At 37.9% G+C, this 16,682-nt stretch overlaps 1 protein-coding gene and 1 long non-coding RNA gene across 5 annotated transcripts; one reads left to right on the top strand and one right to left on the bottom strand.

Annotated features, from left to right (window-relative positions):
* The first annotated feature begins 262 nt into the window (after positions 1–262).
* LOC140740711 (uncharacterized) lies at positions 263–11,055 on the top strand. 4 transcript variants are annotated; one of them, XR_012101911.1, is made up of 4 exons: positions 263–398; positions 1,757–1,986; positions 3,216–3,286; positions 9,279–11,055. It is a non-coding gene; the product is annotated as an uncharacterized lncRNA (long non-coding RNA). The 4 variants fall into 4 exon arrangements; XR_012101910.1 differs by having other exon boundaries at positions 2,905–3,286; XR_012101912.1 differs by having other exon boundaries at positions 1,757–3,143.
* Positions 6,070–16,417, bottom strand: LOC140740710 (uncharacterized). The gene is made up of 4 exons (XM_073070162.1): positions 15,324–16,417; positions 10,668–10,806; positions 8,691–8,830; positions 6,070–8,133 (listed from the first exon to the last, which is right to left on the bottom strand). The coding sequence occupies exons 1-4, from the start codon at positions 15,518–15,520 to the stop codon at positions 7,320–7,322; spliced, it is 1,290 nt and encodes a 429-aa protein (XP_072926263.1). The 5' UTR covers positions 15,521–16,417; the 3' UTR covers positions 6,070–7,319.
* Between the last annotated feature and the right edge of the window lie 265 nt (positions 16,418–16,682).

Raw genomic sequence — 16,682 nt, 5'->3', positions numbered from 1 at the left:
AGACCTGATGTTTTTTTCCAATCTTGCACCATTGCTCTTATGCTGGAGGGAGGATGCTTGTGTATTCTGAGCAGTCTGGAGTGGATGTTGCTGAATCAAGGGATTGCGGAGATGCACTCTCTCCCGCTCCTGAGTCCTGATGGCTCTGTTTATAAAACCCCGTTAAAGGGAACAGGTCTCCTCTCAACCCTTCTCGATAAATTGAAGGCGCAGGAACTTGCGTAACATTCATGCACTCTTAGAGAATCCCATTGCTCGGATCTGTTACTGCTGTAGAGACCAGGCTAATCTCTCAACACTCGGATATTTCAAAGCCACGCGGAGCCTTCAGAAAATGATCAGCGCCAGCTAGCTATGTCGAAAATGGGGCTCTTGTGATCATTTACATCGGAAATTTGGTATTATACTTAAATCTTGTATCAATGTTTTATTTTATGTATATGTGTGTGTACATACATAACGTGAAAATGTTATTTTGAAATAAGCAAGTTCGTCTAGCTTTATATTTAATATTTAGTATTTTTGTCGTCGAATTGATTCACATTTTGTTATTCTACAGCTGGACGTTCACTGCTTTCGCATCAATTAGAAGGGAGGGTCCAATAAAAGACAAGATGTTATTTAAATGAAATACTGTGGGTACAATCACCAGATGATACAATTGGTGTTGAGAACGGCAGGTTGCATTTGTGGATACAGTACCATAGTATTTCTGCTTACTTCTTTTAATGACTGATATACCCGTCGATTGCATAAACAAGTTCCGAATACATTGTATGTGTGTGGATTTGCACGTTGCTAAATGATGCATTAATCAATAAGGACAAAGCGGCCTTGAGGCAGAATAAGATTATTCTAGTTGGCCGGCTGTTTGGCTGTTACATTACCTGCAAATTATATTTTTTGTCCGGTGCAATGCTGGCTTTGTTTTTTTTTGGGGGGGGGGGGGGGGGGTTGACATTAGCGTTAATCAAAAAAATGTGTTCGTGGTGTGTCGCCTGAAATTCGCAGTCTAATTAGGTCTACTGTTTCCCTTCCGGCCTATTGTCAGCAAATCATATTGGCTTAAAATAATAACTTTTCCTTAGAAATGTTAACCCACAGTCCTCTATATTTAACCTCTTTTTCCCTTTTTTGTATTGATAGTGTGCAATTTGTTCTTGCGTGTATATTTTCAAAGCTTATCAAATTCGAGGTGTTGGCAATCATCCAAACTGATTGATAGTCTGTTTTGTTAGAGATAAAATGTAAACGGGAGAGACACCATCTGGACACGCGTTTTCTTTACAATTGACAAAAAGTTAATTTTGAACAATTTTGGAACACAATAAAAGACTTTAAACAAAAAAAAACAGAAAATGCTGGAAATAATTAGCCAGTCAGGCCACACCTGTGGGAAGAGATACAGTTAAGTATTTAAGGTAGAGACCCTTCCTCAGAACCCAGAGACAAAACCAGCAGGGAGGGTGGTACAACTACAGGAATAAGCTGCAAACAAAGTTACCTGGTCAGTCAGTGAGCAAATGGGAGGATGTGGAAGTTGCAAAATGTAGAGCAGGAAGACATGCCCAGTGAGCCAGACTAGGCTTGCAATTCATTCTCAGAGAATAGAAGCAAGCCATTCTAATAAAACAAATGGATGGATGATTGACACAGACCGAAACTTCAAGTTACCATAAGTTGTACAATTCAAAACTGCATCCAGAAGGAAGGTGAGGTGCCATTCCTAAAAATTGTGTTGGCTTCACTCTCACAGGACAGGCCAATAATCAGAGTGGAAGTGGGATGGAGAACTACAGTGGCAGGCAACAACAGGAAGCTGAGGGTCACTACTCTGGATGGAATGCAGGTGTTCTGCAAAGTTAATGCCCTATCATAATTCCTACATTGTGAACATCGAATACAGGAAACCAAATTAGAAGGAGTGCAAGTGAACTGCTGCTTCACTTGTAAAGACTGGGTCACTGGATGATGGGAAGGAAAAAGGTGAGAAGACTTTGATTTGTATTGCCTGTATTTACAAAGGTAAGTGCCTTATAAAGGGGTGGCCCATGGGAATGGAAGAGAGGACCAGGAAGTCATGAAGGGAATAGTTGTGCAAAATACTGAGGAGGAAGAAGGAAAACATTTGATGGTGGAATCTCTTTAAAGTGCAGAGAATGAACTGTTAAATGTGAAGGCTAGTGGGATGAAAGGTGTTGACAAGGGGAAATCTATCCTGGCAGCGAAGGAGTTGAGAATAGAAATGGATAAGATGTGGTCAAGGACTTTGTTAACAATGGAGGGCTGTGGTTCGGAAATAAAAACTATTTCAGAGGGATCTGTATGGGAAGTTCAATCATTGGAGTAAATATGATGGAGATGGAGGAAATGGGACTTTTGTACAGTCCTTACAGGCAGGGTAGTATTAAGAGCATACAAGACAGCTGTAGGAGTCAGTAAGTTTGTAATGGATGTTGAAAGTTCACCTTTCTCCTGAGACATAGACAGTGAGATCTAGAAAAAGGGAACAGTCATAGCTTAACCATGTGAAGGGAGAGAGCAGGATGGAAATAGGCAAGAAAAGTAATGAAATTGAAGGGTAATACATAACTTCAGTAGACACACCAATGCAACTGTAAATGTATCAGGAAAAGAGTTTCATCACCTATATCACAAAAAGACAGGAAGAGTTTTGACCCACATGAGCATCCACAGCTTCAACTTTGATCTTGAGCAAGTGAGTAGATTTGAATAAATTATTCAATGTGAAGCAATTACTTCAATTTTAACAAAATAAATTATTCCTTTAATGTGCATGAGGTTCAGAGAAGTGGCAGGAATTAACAGACAAACAGGTTACAGTCTTTTTAATGAAATTGCACCATTTAAGTCTTCCTGAGAATAATGTAATTCTTGTTCCAGGTACTACAGAACATATTGTCTGCAGTCAACAATTGTCTCTTCTGGTTGGTAGAATTCAAATAGCAAAAGAGTCCATGATTATTAGAAGATGCTGGTGAATGCCACTTACAAACACTCTGAATAAATGAACATAGTTGGCCCTTCAGCTATAATGATGAATCCCAACCCAACTAGTTGAAATGCTTATTTATCAGAAGCCTTGTGAATTTCTGACAGTGCCCAAAAGTAAACATCAAGAGGTAACTTATTATTTAATTATAATCTGTGTATGCTGTAATAAGAAAAACTAATTTTAACTTTTTCACCACAAGGAACAATACAAAGTCCAAGGATATTATCCTCCAACACAATAGTCCTATTCCATTCTGATGATCAATCAAAGGTAAGCCATGCAGTATATAGATAACATTATTGAATACCAGCTTAGGCACTATTATAGTGATAGTAAATGGAATATAGCTTCTGGAAAATATTTCATTTGTCAATTTATTTGTGGTAATATTACTTCATCTGTTGTGTGTGAGTTACATGAACTGAGTTGTGAACTTTGGTCCAGAGGAACGTTATTTTGTAACTGTCTACCAATTTTTTTTATATATATCTACTAATTCCCATGGATAAGTTGACTATACCTCTTTCCACCCCGTCTCCTGTTCCTTCATCTCCACCACATCTGCTCCTAGGATAAGGCTTTCCAGGACCTCAAAGATGTCCTCCTCCTTAAAAGAACGGGGTTTCCCTTCCTCCACCTTCTCCATTTCCCAGACATCTGTACTCACCCCATCTTCCTGCTGCCTTAACAGGGATAGGGTTCCTCTTGTCTTCACCTACCACCCAAAGAGCCTCCACATCCAATACATGAAGATGCACATTCATCATTTTAAGAACAGCTGCTTCCCTTTCTACCATCAAATTTCTAGTGTCCATGAATACTACCTCACTATTTTGCACCCTTTTTGCACTAATTTATTTTTTTATATATTTTTATTGTAATTGATAGTAATTTTATGTATTGCACTGTACTGCTGCCCAAAGCAAAATTCATGACATGTCAGCATTAATAAACCTGAGTCACATTCTATCATGAAATTGGGAGGTGTTGTTGATGGTAAAGAAGGTTATTATAGATTACAGAGGGATCTTTATCAGTTGGATAGACTGAAGCTTTTTAACTTGGGCCATGGAGCAGCAAATGGATTTCAATACAGATAAGTGTTAGATGACACACTTTGAAGTCATACTAGTGTCAGATTTGACCTATGAATGGTAGAGCACTAGGGAGTAATAAGACACAGGTCCTCAGACTACAATTACATAGTTCATGGAAAGCAGTGTGGCAGGTAGACATGGTGATGGAGAAGGCATTCAATATGCTGACCTTCATCTGTTACAGCACTGAGTATTGTCGTTAGGACATTTTGTTGCAGTTACATAAGCCATTGGTGACACTGCACTTCGGAGTTCTTTGTAATTTTTTTGGAGGAAAGACTGGAAAGAATGCAGAAAAAAGTATTACAATAATGTTGCCAGACTAGGCATTTCTGTAAGGTTGCTGCTCATTCTCCTATGTTCCAAAGAATAAAGCCCTAGCCAGGCCTGAGGTATAGGGAGAGATTGGCCTGGCCAGGGCTTTATTCTTTAGAACATAGGAGAATGAGCAGCAACCTTACAGAAATGTTTAATATTATGAGAGGTATAGATAAGGTAGATGGCAACAGTCTTTTCCAGGGTAGGGGAGTCCAAAATTAGGGGGCACAAGTTTAGGATGAGGGGAAAAGATTTACAAGGAACCTAAGGGGCAACTTTTTATATACCTCTGTAGGGTCACTCCTTAAGCCTTCTACTGTCCATGGAAAAAAGCTTCCATTTATCCAGTATCTCCGCTTAACTCAAGTCTTCCAGCTCTAGGAACATCCTTGTACTTTTTTTCATTTAAGTTCAAGTTTGCGTTTATTGTCATTCCCTGGTATGCATGCACAGTGAGATTGAGAAATCAGATTTATTATCCATGGCATACTGAATGTTGTGAAATTTGTTGCTTTGCAGCAGCATTACAATGCTATACATAGTAATATAAACTCCAATACTGTATATATAAAATATATATTAAATAAGTAGTGCAAAAAGAGAGGGAAAAATACTGAGGTGTTCATGGGTTCATTGTCCATTCAGAAATCCGATGGTTGAGGGGGAAGAAGCTGTTACTGAAACGTTGAGTGCATGTCTTCAGGATCCTGTACCACCTCCTTGATGGTAGCAATGAGAAGAGGGCATATCCTGAGTGACAGGAGTCCTTAAAGAAAGATGCCACCTTTTTAAGGCATCGCCTTTCGAAATGTCTTTGGTGCTGGGGAGGCTCATGCGCATGATGGAGCTGGCTAAGTTTACAACTTTTTGCAGCTTTTTCTGATCCTGTGCAGTGGTCCCACCATACCAGATGGTGATGCAACCAGTTAGAATGCTCCCCATGGTATATCTGTAGAAATTTGCTAGAGTCTTTGGTGACATACCAAATCTTTTCAAGCTCCTAATGAAATATAGTGTCATTGGTGAATTTATAAATGGTGTTTGAGTTGTGTTTAGCCACACAGTCATGTGTTAAGACAGAGTAGAGCAGTGGGTGAAACACGCATCCTTGAGGTGTGCCTGTACTGGTTGTCAGCAAGGAGGAGATATTATCTGCGATCTGCACTGGCTGTGATCTCTCAATGAGGAAGTCAAGGAGAAAGGTACAGAGGACCAGGTTTGAAAACGTTGATTAGTACTGCTGGACTGATTTATTTGATTACTGATCAATTTTTGTTCATTTGCATCCAAATCATTTATCCAACTAACAAATAACAGGAGTCCCTGACCCCTGCAGCACACTACTAGTAACCCATTCTGAGACATAAACTGCAACCACCAGCTGTTAATAATGTGAGCTTTAGTTTTGTAGAAGCAGATTTTAGATATTTTTCCATCAAGTTGAGAGAAAACTTAATGAACAGATTACTTTGCCACACTCAAGCCATTCCAAGAAAGATCTCTAACTTCTCTAGACACATTATTTTCCTGGCTTCTTAACATGGCCTAATGCTGGGAAACAAATTAGGAAGGAAAAAATAGGTAAGAAAGACATAGAACAAAAATAACTTTATATTTGGCGTTTTATGACACCAGTAATTCTTGTTGTGTGAAGCTGTTTTATTGGTTTTTTAAATTGCTGCATAACATGAATTTCTGGTACCTTTTTACACTGATGGAAGGTGGATTATCATAAACAATACAGTGATTCTAAACCATCCATTCTACTAAATGCCTCAGTTTATCAAATTTATCATTAGATTAAATTCAGTGGTACCAAAAATACAAAAATTCTTTTAAAACGACAGGTTTATCAATCTATGTTATTGTTACAGATTTGTTCTTGATGTTTATAAAACTATTAATACTTCATCCAAATCATTTCGAGATTGTGATGCTAATTATTACTATCAGCCTGGACACATCACATTTCATACCTTGACTTTGTATCCGAAGTGGAATATCCAGTTCTTTTATGGTGTAGGAAATAAAACAAGAAATATGATCCATTCTTTCAACTAAGGTACAACTTAATTTGCACCTCTAAAATTGTAAAAGCAACATTTTAGATAATGCATAAATCAAAAGAAAATAGATTATCCCAACATACGTAGTAATTCAAGGTTTTAAAGTACGATGGTGCTGGTTTACAGAAATAGTTATCAGCATATGGATTGGTGCTAACAACATAAGAAATAAACCACAGCAGAGAATGACTCGTTTCACTTCAATCCAATGGATTTTTTTAAAGCTTTTTCTTCATAGGACAGTAAATTTAACATAAGATTGATTACTGTTGTTATAACATGATCTAAAGAAAATGGGATTGCTTTGCTACTTTCAGAATTGTTATCTGTACCTTTAGTTAACAAAACATAATTCCTTCATGTTAGTATAATTCTGCTTGACGGTTGAAAAATACATTCCAATTGTTCCAACAACAATAGCAAGCAAATATTTTGTTTAAGCAAAGAGAAACAACTTGATGCAATTCTATAAATCATGATTTTTAGTGCAAAAATTCAAAGATCTTATCTACATTGTTACAACAATTTACATTTGCATACACATTTTCCAGTTATAAAGCTATTGTATATTGTAACTGAACAAGTCAGTTTTTATTGTACTGTGGAATGAAATATTGGATAGGAAATTTGATAAACATTTAAGAGGAAATGCCTAATTTTCTAATGTACTGAAGTTATGAACAGTAATTTGACTGGGCCCCTTTATAAATTCTATCTTCCCTTCTCAATCTTTGCTTCACCCACCTCAATTACAAACAAGTGCGTGTAGTGAGGCTTCTGCAGAATTGATCAAACTTTGATAAGTGAAGGACACAGTCAATTTTAAAATGGTTTTGGGTTCACCTTTATCCATGTATCAGGGCCTACTATTTCATAGTTATATTTCTTATAATTGCACAGATCTTGTTGTCTTATTTCCCTGTTTGCCTCATAAAGGTCTTTTATAACAGGTAATAAAGGGGCACATTTGGCTAAAAGGGCCAACTCATCATTATAATCCCACTGAAGACTACCTAATTTATGAAAGTGTCTGTGAGGAATTCCATTTTGCAAAGAGGATTTGTATTCATGTTCCGTGGCCGCATCCATATCAGATTTAGATGGTAGTTTGTACGTACCATCTAATGTTGCTAAAGCAAATAAGACCTGATAGTGAAACGAAGGAAAAGGGCAAACAGTTCTACATAAACCAATAAAAAAGAGAGTTGGAAAAGTGGTGTGTACAATGTGCTTGTAAAGTGGAGTAACTCTATGATCTTTGATATTTAAGCACACATCCGTGGCAAGAAAAGGAAAAGAGTAGTTATAACCAGTGCAAAACATGAATACATCTGCAGGATATTCCATTCCATCATTACAAATCACACCAGTATGCGAAAATCTGTTCACACCTCTGACTAACAGGCAATTTGGAGGCAAGTGTGAGAACGTAAATGAATGTTTATGTATCAAGACAACTTGCTTGGCAACTGAGCACAACTCCATAGCAATGTCAATCCCAGATAAACCAGCACCAAGCAGAACCAAATTCTTCCCTATGAAAGGTTCAGCAAACTTGTAGTCGTGACTGTGCATTGTCTGTCCTTTGAAATTCTCAATTTCAGGAATGTGTGGGATATAAGGATCAGAATAGTGGCTAAAAATACAAAATTAAAACATACTAAAAACTTATGATCTATTAATTTTAATGAATAAATCTCAACATTGTTTATAAAATCTTGTTAATTAAATTTTAGATATTTGTCTTTGGTTTAATCCAGTGTTCAAATGATTTCTGAGTTGCTTTCTTATTGCAAATTTTGTAATTAAGGGAATCATAGTCTGGAATTTGTAGTTAATAGCAGTGAAAAGAGACTTGCTACCCATACCTACAACTGAGATTTTGTTTGGATTTGAGTGACATTTTAAATAAGTTAGTAAGCCTTTCCAGAAAAATACCCTCCACCTGGACAATAAACACCTTAAGATAAAACAATGCTTTTAATTTTTCAATTTCTGACAATTAAGTTCTGAAAGGATTAAACTCTATGACTGAAAAATTAATTGTTATGTGTCAGATATTGTTTGGAAATTTGCTTACTTCTGAATTAATCAATTCTACATTATCTGCCATGTTTGGGAATTATTTCAAGGCATCATAATTATTATAATCATCACAGTAATTAAAACTATTAAAAGTCATCATAGACTCACCCATTACAGACAATAACTGAATCAAATATCTCAATACTACGGCTGTGAGTCTTCAGATTCAAAGATGTTACTTCCCATGAATTCTGAGTATCTCCAGTAGGTTCAGAAACAGGATTCACTAGTTCAACATATGTGAGAAACTGTGAAAAGATGCACCAAATATTCACACACATTTTGTAGATGAAAGTGCCATTTTATTTTTTTTAAATCACTGTCCAGTAAAATTTATCCTGCTAATCCTCTGGATTGAAACATAAAGGAACAGAAGCAGGACTGGATCATTATGCTCTGCCTACCCACATTCAGTCATAGCTAGCCCTTTACATTATTACCTCAATATCCCTTGATTCTTTTAATATCCGAATACCTATTGAACTCGGTCTTGCATATACTCACCAACAAATGCTTCACTGCCCTGTTGGGTAATAAATTCCAAAGATTCACCCTCCCTGAGTGATGAAATTTCTTACCACCTTTGTTCTGGTTGGCCAGTCCCTTACGTGAGAATGTGACCCAGTCAGCAGAAACATCAATTACACATTTACCCCATCAAGCCCCAATAAGAACTGCTCTTTTGTTTTCTCCTAGAACTATAGAAATATACTGTTTGTTCAAGAGGTGGAAGATAACGCTGTGGAGTGTAAGTACCAAAATTAAGTGAAGAATGAAAAAGCTATTAAAATATCCTGCTGAAACAGCCATCGGGACTGCTGCACAAGACCAAGACCATTGGAGCCACAAGTTCCCTTCGCCAACAGTGCAAGACCAACACAAGACTGTTATTCTGTACCACGTTTGCTGCATGGGTGCACTGAATTTGCCAAATACTTATTCTCAAGAGGGAGAAGAAATCACAGTCACCTTTTCTTAATTGATTCAGGAATAAATAACTAGAATGAGTTACATGCTACTTCTAGTAACAGTGAATGCTATGAAAAACAATGGAAATGGAAGGAAAAAGCACAAGGCCATCTAGTCCTTGTGCGTCAGTTAAAACATGGCAGATTGGTATCTTAATTATATCTACCCCCTTAGGTTTCAGGATCCATAATATCCCTGTCCAACAAAAGTCACCTAAGAATTATTTACTTTGAATGATTTTTACCCTCATTGGTGAATTAACATTGCCACTGGACCCTAGGGGGGAAATGTTTACCTCCCTTCTAGTGGGGATCTGAGAAAAATACCAATATTATTCTTGGTGGTCAGCTGTTTTGAACTGTGAGAACAGTCTAAGAAAATCATACAGGCAGCCAAAGTTGGTTCCATCCACAAAACGTGAAAAACATTTTATGGTTCAGTACACCATGCCTCCAAACTGACAAGAACTTTGTAGAGCTCTTAAATCTTTTATAAACATTCAAGCTAAGATTTTTTAAAAATTGAACCTTTTCAAAAATGTAAAAATATGAAAGCCAACAACTTAACTGCTAAAATTACTCTTAAAGAATTTAAAACATAAGGAACTCTACAAATCTGCAAGTCACTATAAATATAGTATTTTGAAAATTTTAAAAGAATATTTTTAACACAATAACCATCTGGAATAATTCTTTTTAAATGCCAAACTCTCAGATCTTATTTTCTGATAAGTTGATAATATCTGTGATGGTCAATCAGACTATGTTTATACTCCCTTATCAAACAATGTAACGAGCACAAGAGATCAACTTACTACCGTGCAACAAATCATTCATAACACCTTCCAAATTCCTCTGTTAATACATGGAAATCCTAAAGCTGTTGAAGTTTTGAAGTATAATAACTACAACTTCAGACAGTTTCATAATCATTACAGCATTCTGCAAAACCCAGGCTACCATCTGCAGCAATAGTACTGTTAAATAATAAATGTGGCTTTATCAATAATATTATCAAAATAAAAGATAAACTTCCTTCTCAATAAGAAATTTTATGAACTTAAAAGTTCAGAACTGTAAATGATCAGTGTTCATTCTTTTTACACCTCACGTATACCTGTATGTGCGGCTGAATTTCAAAGCGATTAGTGTATTTTTCCAGATATGATCTCACATCAGTATGATGAATGTAAGAGGGGGGGCCAACTTCAAATGGAAAATCTGGGAATCCCATGACTTCTTTTGGAAGATTTGTCCTAAAGGATAAATAAAAAACAAAAACAAAATACTACTTTCCAAATCAAATAGATTGAGGCAACAAGTGAGACTTGGCGTCAAAATAATAAGCTGATATTATGGGTGTCAATTTCAAACCTTTTATAGCCAGTAAGAAATCAGAATCAGCTTTATTATCACAGTATGTGTTGTGAAATTTGTTAACTTACCAGCAATAGTTCAATGCAACACTTAATATAGAAGAAAAAAATAATAAATAACTAAATCAATTACAGTATATGTATATTGAATAGCTTTACAATCGTGCAACAACAGAAATAATATATATTGAAAAGTGAGGTAGTGTTCATGGGTTCAATGTCTATTTAGGAATTGGATGGCAGAGGGGAAGAAGCTGTTCCTGAATCACTGAATGTGTGGTTTCAGGCTTCTGTACCTCTTACCTGATGTTAACAATGAGAAAAGGGCATGCCCTGGGTGCTGGGGATCTTTAATAATAGATGATGCCTTTCTGAGACACTGCTCCTTGAAGGTGTCCTGAGTACTTTGTAGGCTAGTACCCAACATGGAACTGACTAAATTTACAACTCTCTGCAGCTTCTTTCACTCCTGTGTAGTAGCCCCCCCCCATACCGGACAGTGATGCAGCCTGTCAGAAAGCTCTCCACGGTACATCTATAGAAGTTTTTGAGTGTTTTTGGTGATGTACCAAATCTCTTCAAACTCCTAATGAAGTATAGTCGATATCTTGCCTTCTTTATAACTGCATCGATTTGTTGGGACCAGGTTAGATCCTCAGAGATCTTGACACCCAGGAACTTGAAATTGCTCACTCTGTCCACTTCTGATCCCTCTATGAGGATTGGTATGTGTTCCTTCATCTTACCCTTCCAGAAGTCCACAATCAGCTTTCATCTTACTGACACTGAGTGCAAGGTTGTTGCTGAGATACCACTCCGCTAGTTGGTATATCTCAGTCTTGTACACCCTCTCGTCTCCATCTGAGATTCTACCAACAAAGGTTGTATCAGCAGCAAATTTATAGATGGTATTTGAGCTATACCTAGCCACAAAGTCATGAGTATAGAGGGTGCTTTTTGCTTATACTGCCTATTGATAATAATTTGTATGAATACTGCATATGCTTTTGCAGTCATTTAAATGTCAGAAAAATAAACAGCATACAGTGCTTACATTCCTCAGCAGGAGCAAAGAGATTAAACATCATGATGATTGAATCTCAATAAATCTCTACTATTAACAATTACAATCTGATCCCAGTGGTAGATAAGCGATCATACTGATTAAGCTAAAGATTAAAAGTCATTGGTAAAGAAACATACAGGGGGTAAAAATTATCTGATAATGAGTTGTTCCGAAATGCAAAGAAATGGAAAAGCACCTTCCTTCATATAAACATACAGTCGGCCCTCCTTATCCGCGAATTCTGCATGCGCGAATTCAACCAACTGCAAATCACGAAAACCCGGAAGTGCTCTTCCAGCACTTGTTGTTCGAGCATGTACAGACTTTTTTTTTCTTGTCATTATTCCCTAAACAATGCAGTATAACAACTATTTTACATAGCATTTACATTGTATTAGGTATTATAAGTAATCTAGAGATGATTTAAAGTATACAGGAGGATGTGCGTGGGTTATCGTGGATTGGGATAAAAAAAAATCTTAAGTTCTCTTACTAAGTAAATCAGAACAGGTACATCTGGTAATATTTAGCGTCAGTTAGTCAAACGTTTGCCTTAGTATATAGTATATAATTTACCTTTCTATGCATATAAAACACTTAAGAAAATATGTTTCAGTGCCGGGCTCGGGAACAGAAGTTCCTGAGTTTGATCCAGTGACAGACCGCTATCGAGTGCGCTCTCCACCGTGCCAGGTTGATGTGGAGGATCAAAAACCCATAACCCCAAAACCCAATAATTAAACCACTGCGTTGCTTAGTAATAATTGTAGCTTTCATCAGGGCAGAGCCTTTCTCACTTTATCCTTTAAAATTGTTCCAATCGTTGACCGATGTAACCTAACACTTTTCCAGTGACCGATGGCGTTTCACTTCTTTCCAATCGCTTTATTATTTTCACTTTATTTTCAATCGTGATCGTGATTATTTTCATGAACAGAAATGCTGTGGATTCAGAGCTCTGACGCCGGATCCTAATGTCCACCGCACTGAGACAGGTTAAATAAAGTCTGGGGTTCCGCTGGGTCCTAAGGTTCACCACATTGATACAGGTTGAATAAGGGACTTGAGCATATGCGAATTTTGGTATCCGCAAGGAGTCCTGGAACCAATCCCTCATGGATAAGGAGGGCCAACTGTAGTTGTTAAATACTTCAGCTGGAAGAAAAAGATCTACAAAGAGCATGATATAAAGAATAAATGCACAACATTTTAAGTCAAATGACCTACTTATGAATTGTATCATCCTACATTGCATATAGAAAAGCTGAAAATATAATTATATTCTTCTTTCCCCAATCTTATTTTTCATTCTGTAGTTCCCTGTAAGTTTTACTCCTTTCTCTTCTATTGAGCCAGCTCTTGGCAATGGCTCACTGCACCTGCACCAGTTCTTTTTCCTGACTGACTGCAGTCATCTGTTTACCATTTTGGAATTTTATTTTGTTTTTCTTGTATCTTGTATTGTGTGGTTGTAGCCAAACCTGGCAAATGGGGCAGAAAATGTATTCTTCTACCGCCATCTGTATCCTTCAATTTTTATTGCCTTTATATTTTCCAGGTAAAAAGCAGAATACAAATTATAGACCAACTAAAATGCAAAGATCAAACATCAGTTAGTGACTTGCCAACTTTGACAAACCTAATATAAATATTTTCTATCTGAACAGTAGTTTACATGTCACAGGACTTGGCATCAGTCAGATAACACTTGGAGTGTTGAGCCCTAGTGCAGATGGACCAATCCCCTCTGCACATACATGGCTCATCCATAGAGTTAAGTGCACCAGGTTCCTGGGAGTTCACATCATGGATGACCACACCTGGTCCCTCAATATCACCTCCCTGAAATAAGAAGGCCAGCAGCGCTTCCACTTTCTGAGGAGATTGAGGCAAGTGAAGCTCCCCACCACCACTCTAAATTAATTTTACAGGCACACCTTTGAGAGCGTCCTGACAAGCTGTATCTCCATCTGGTATGGGAGCAGCAGAGCATCGGACTGGAAGTCCCTATAAAGAACTGTGAGAATGGCCAAGAGGATCATAGGGGTCTCCCCACCATCCATCAGGGACTTATATCAGAGCACTGCATACACAGGACCTGTATTATCAAGGATCCCACCCATCTACCCGACATCCTCTTTGACTTTCTACCATAAGGCAGACTACAATGCATAAAGACAAGAACGGTCAGAATAGGATACAGCTATTAAGCTTCTGAACTCCCTACCTCTCTTCCCATGGGCCCCAAGTTCTCCCTTAACTTAAGCCATTTGTTCTCTCTACGACTTCTTAGGCTTCTTTTATTTTACATAATATAGCATTTGTTGCTGGGTTCTCCCACAAAAAAATTCCAAATAGTTATAAGCCTTTTTTTAATAATGATGCACTGCTGGAGGTTTTCCTGAAGTCTTCTCATCCTATCAACATCCTTTTTTTTACTGCAGTCTTGATCCTACCTGAAAACCAGAAGTTCATGCTCCCTCTACCTTTTCTTTATCCTTCAAAATATAATTTTGTGGGCAAAGCCAAATTGTTCATTATTTATAGTGGAGGGCTTTGGACATGACATCAAAGGTTATGGGGAGAAGGCCGGGAACTGGGGTTGAGGAGAAGATTTTAAAAAAGGATCAGACATGATCGAATGGTAGAACAGATTAGATGGGCCAGATGGCCTAATTCTGCTCCTAGGTCTTATGGTCTGGGGGCAGGTCAATGGGACTAGACAAAATAACAGTGTGCACTGACTAGATGGGCCTGTTTCTGTTCTAACTATATCATAAATTGACAAACAAGAGGGATCAGGGTTATGTGGGCATTTTCTGTCTGGCAAACAGAACTAGATGGAAACTAATATTACAGTTTTTGTTAAAGGGGCCAAGTATACTTTCAGATCTGCCATTGATACAAATATTGATGTGAAACGAACTGTTACGAAGACACAAAGTCTTCTAAGCATTATACATAAGTGAATGAGAAGAAAAATGGCATTCAGGCTTTAATTTTGTAAAGTATGAAGCTATCCATTTTGGAAGAAAGGACAGAGAAAAGGTGTAATTTAAATAGTGTACATCACAGCAACCCAGTTTGCACAAACTTCTGCAGCATTTTTTATGAATTGAAAAAAATAGTAGTTCGAAAATATCCTTAGTTTAAGTTACAAATACAGCCCCTCATCTTATTTTAACTTCAATGCCTTCGAGTCCGGGCAAATATTACGCATAGAAAACAAAAGGTGAATCTTTTGCATTCACGTAAGATCTACAGAATCGTGTTCTACATTAGCAGTCTGATACACTGTCAGTCTGGCGATAAGGCATGGGATGTACAGTACCTTAAGTCTCTGTACATGCTGGAACGTATAGGCAGACCATGGTCATCATTGCCCGTTCTCTCCGTATAAACCCAAGTACCTCCAACACAATCAGACTGCTCATATACCACCGGAGGGGCGAAGATGTGCGGCCTGGCCAGAAGGTGACGAGCGGCACAGAGTCCACTTGCCCCTGCTCCAATTACAGCCACTTTCATTCTTCGTGCTTTTTTGGGGGGAAAAAATATGAACTTTGCGACAAACACAAAATGCTGGATGAACTCAGCAGGCCGAGCAGCATCTACGGAACAAAACCGCAGTCGATGTTTTGAGCCGAAACCCTATGGCAGAACTGGAGGGGATAAAACAGATGAGTAGTAGATTTAAAAGATGAACTTTGCCCATCTTTAGGTCCTTCCCTCGTCAAGCGTGTTTGTCCATTGCGCTGCCTGCTGCCAAATTATATAAATCAATGGCGTATAACGTTTTCTCTGTTCCGATAAAAAACAGATCTCACACTGAAGAAATTATTTAATAAATTGAGTGCTACAACTGAAAGCACATTTCCTTCACATGTCTTCTGGCTCCAATAGAGTTTGCTATGCTATTCGCCGCCGCCAATCGATTGTTGTTATTAAAAACTAGAAGCGTCGTCCCTGCTGTCAATCTTTGGTGGGCGTTACCAGAAGAAAATAGACAATATTTCGTCACTCGAAGATTTAAAAAAATTCCTTGTATTTCATGCAGTCTTCTTTAAAATTCCATGTATTCACTCACCGGCTCTGAGTGCCGGACTAATTAGAATTTGCAATGGCTTTATCCCCGAAGGAACCTGATCAGGTTACTGCTGACGGATGCGTAGACACTGGTGACCCTTTGGCACAATATTCTCTAGGCAGGTGATAGTCGAGGGCGTGCATTTCGCAGTTGTTCAGCTTTTTTAACCAAGGTTACTAGACGGCAAAAAGGGTAGAAACTTCACTTGACTTGCCCTTTCTGGCTTGAGCCTAAGCTGAAATACATAAATTACTGCTCCATCTCAGTTCAATTCTTAATCTGTAGAACATAGAAATCTACAGCACATTACAGGCCCCACAATGTTGTGCCGACCATGTAACCTACTCTAAAAACTTACTAGAATTTCCCTACTGCATAGCCAGCTATTTTTCTAAGCTCCATGTACCTAAGAGTCTCTTAGGAGACCCTATTGTATCCACCTCCACCACGTCGCTGGCAGTGCATTCCACACACCCACCACTCTCTGTGTGAAAAACTTCCTCTGACATCTCTGTACCTACTTCCAAGCACCTTAAAACTATGCCCTCTTGTGTTAGCCATTTCAGACCTGGGAAAAAGCCTCTGACTATTCACACAATCAAT

The sequence above is a fragment of the Hemitrygon akajei genome, chromosome 17, assembly GCF_048418815.1.
Source record: "Hemitrygon akajei chromosome 17, sHemAka1.3, whole genome shotgun sequence".
NCBI lineage: Eukaryota > Metazoa > Chordata > Chondrichthyes > Myliobatiformes > Dasyatidae > Hemitrygon > Hemitrygon akajei.
Note: the sequence above shows the minus strand (reverse complement) of the source record. Positions and strands in the feature narration are given on the sequence as shown.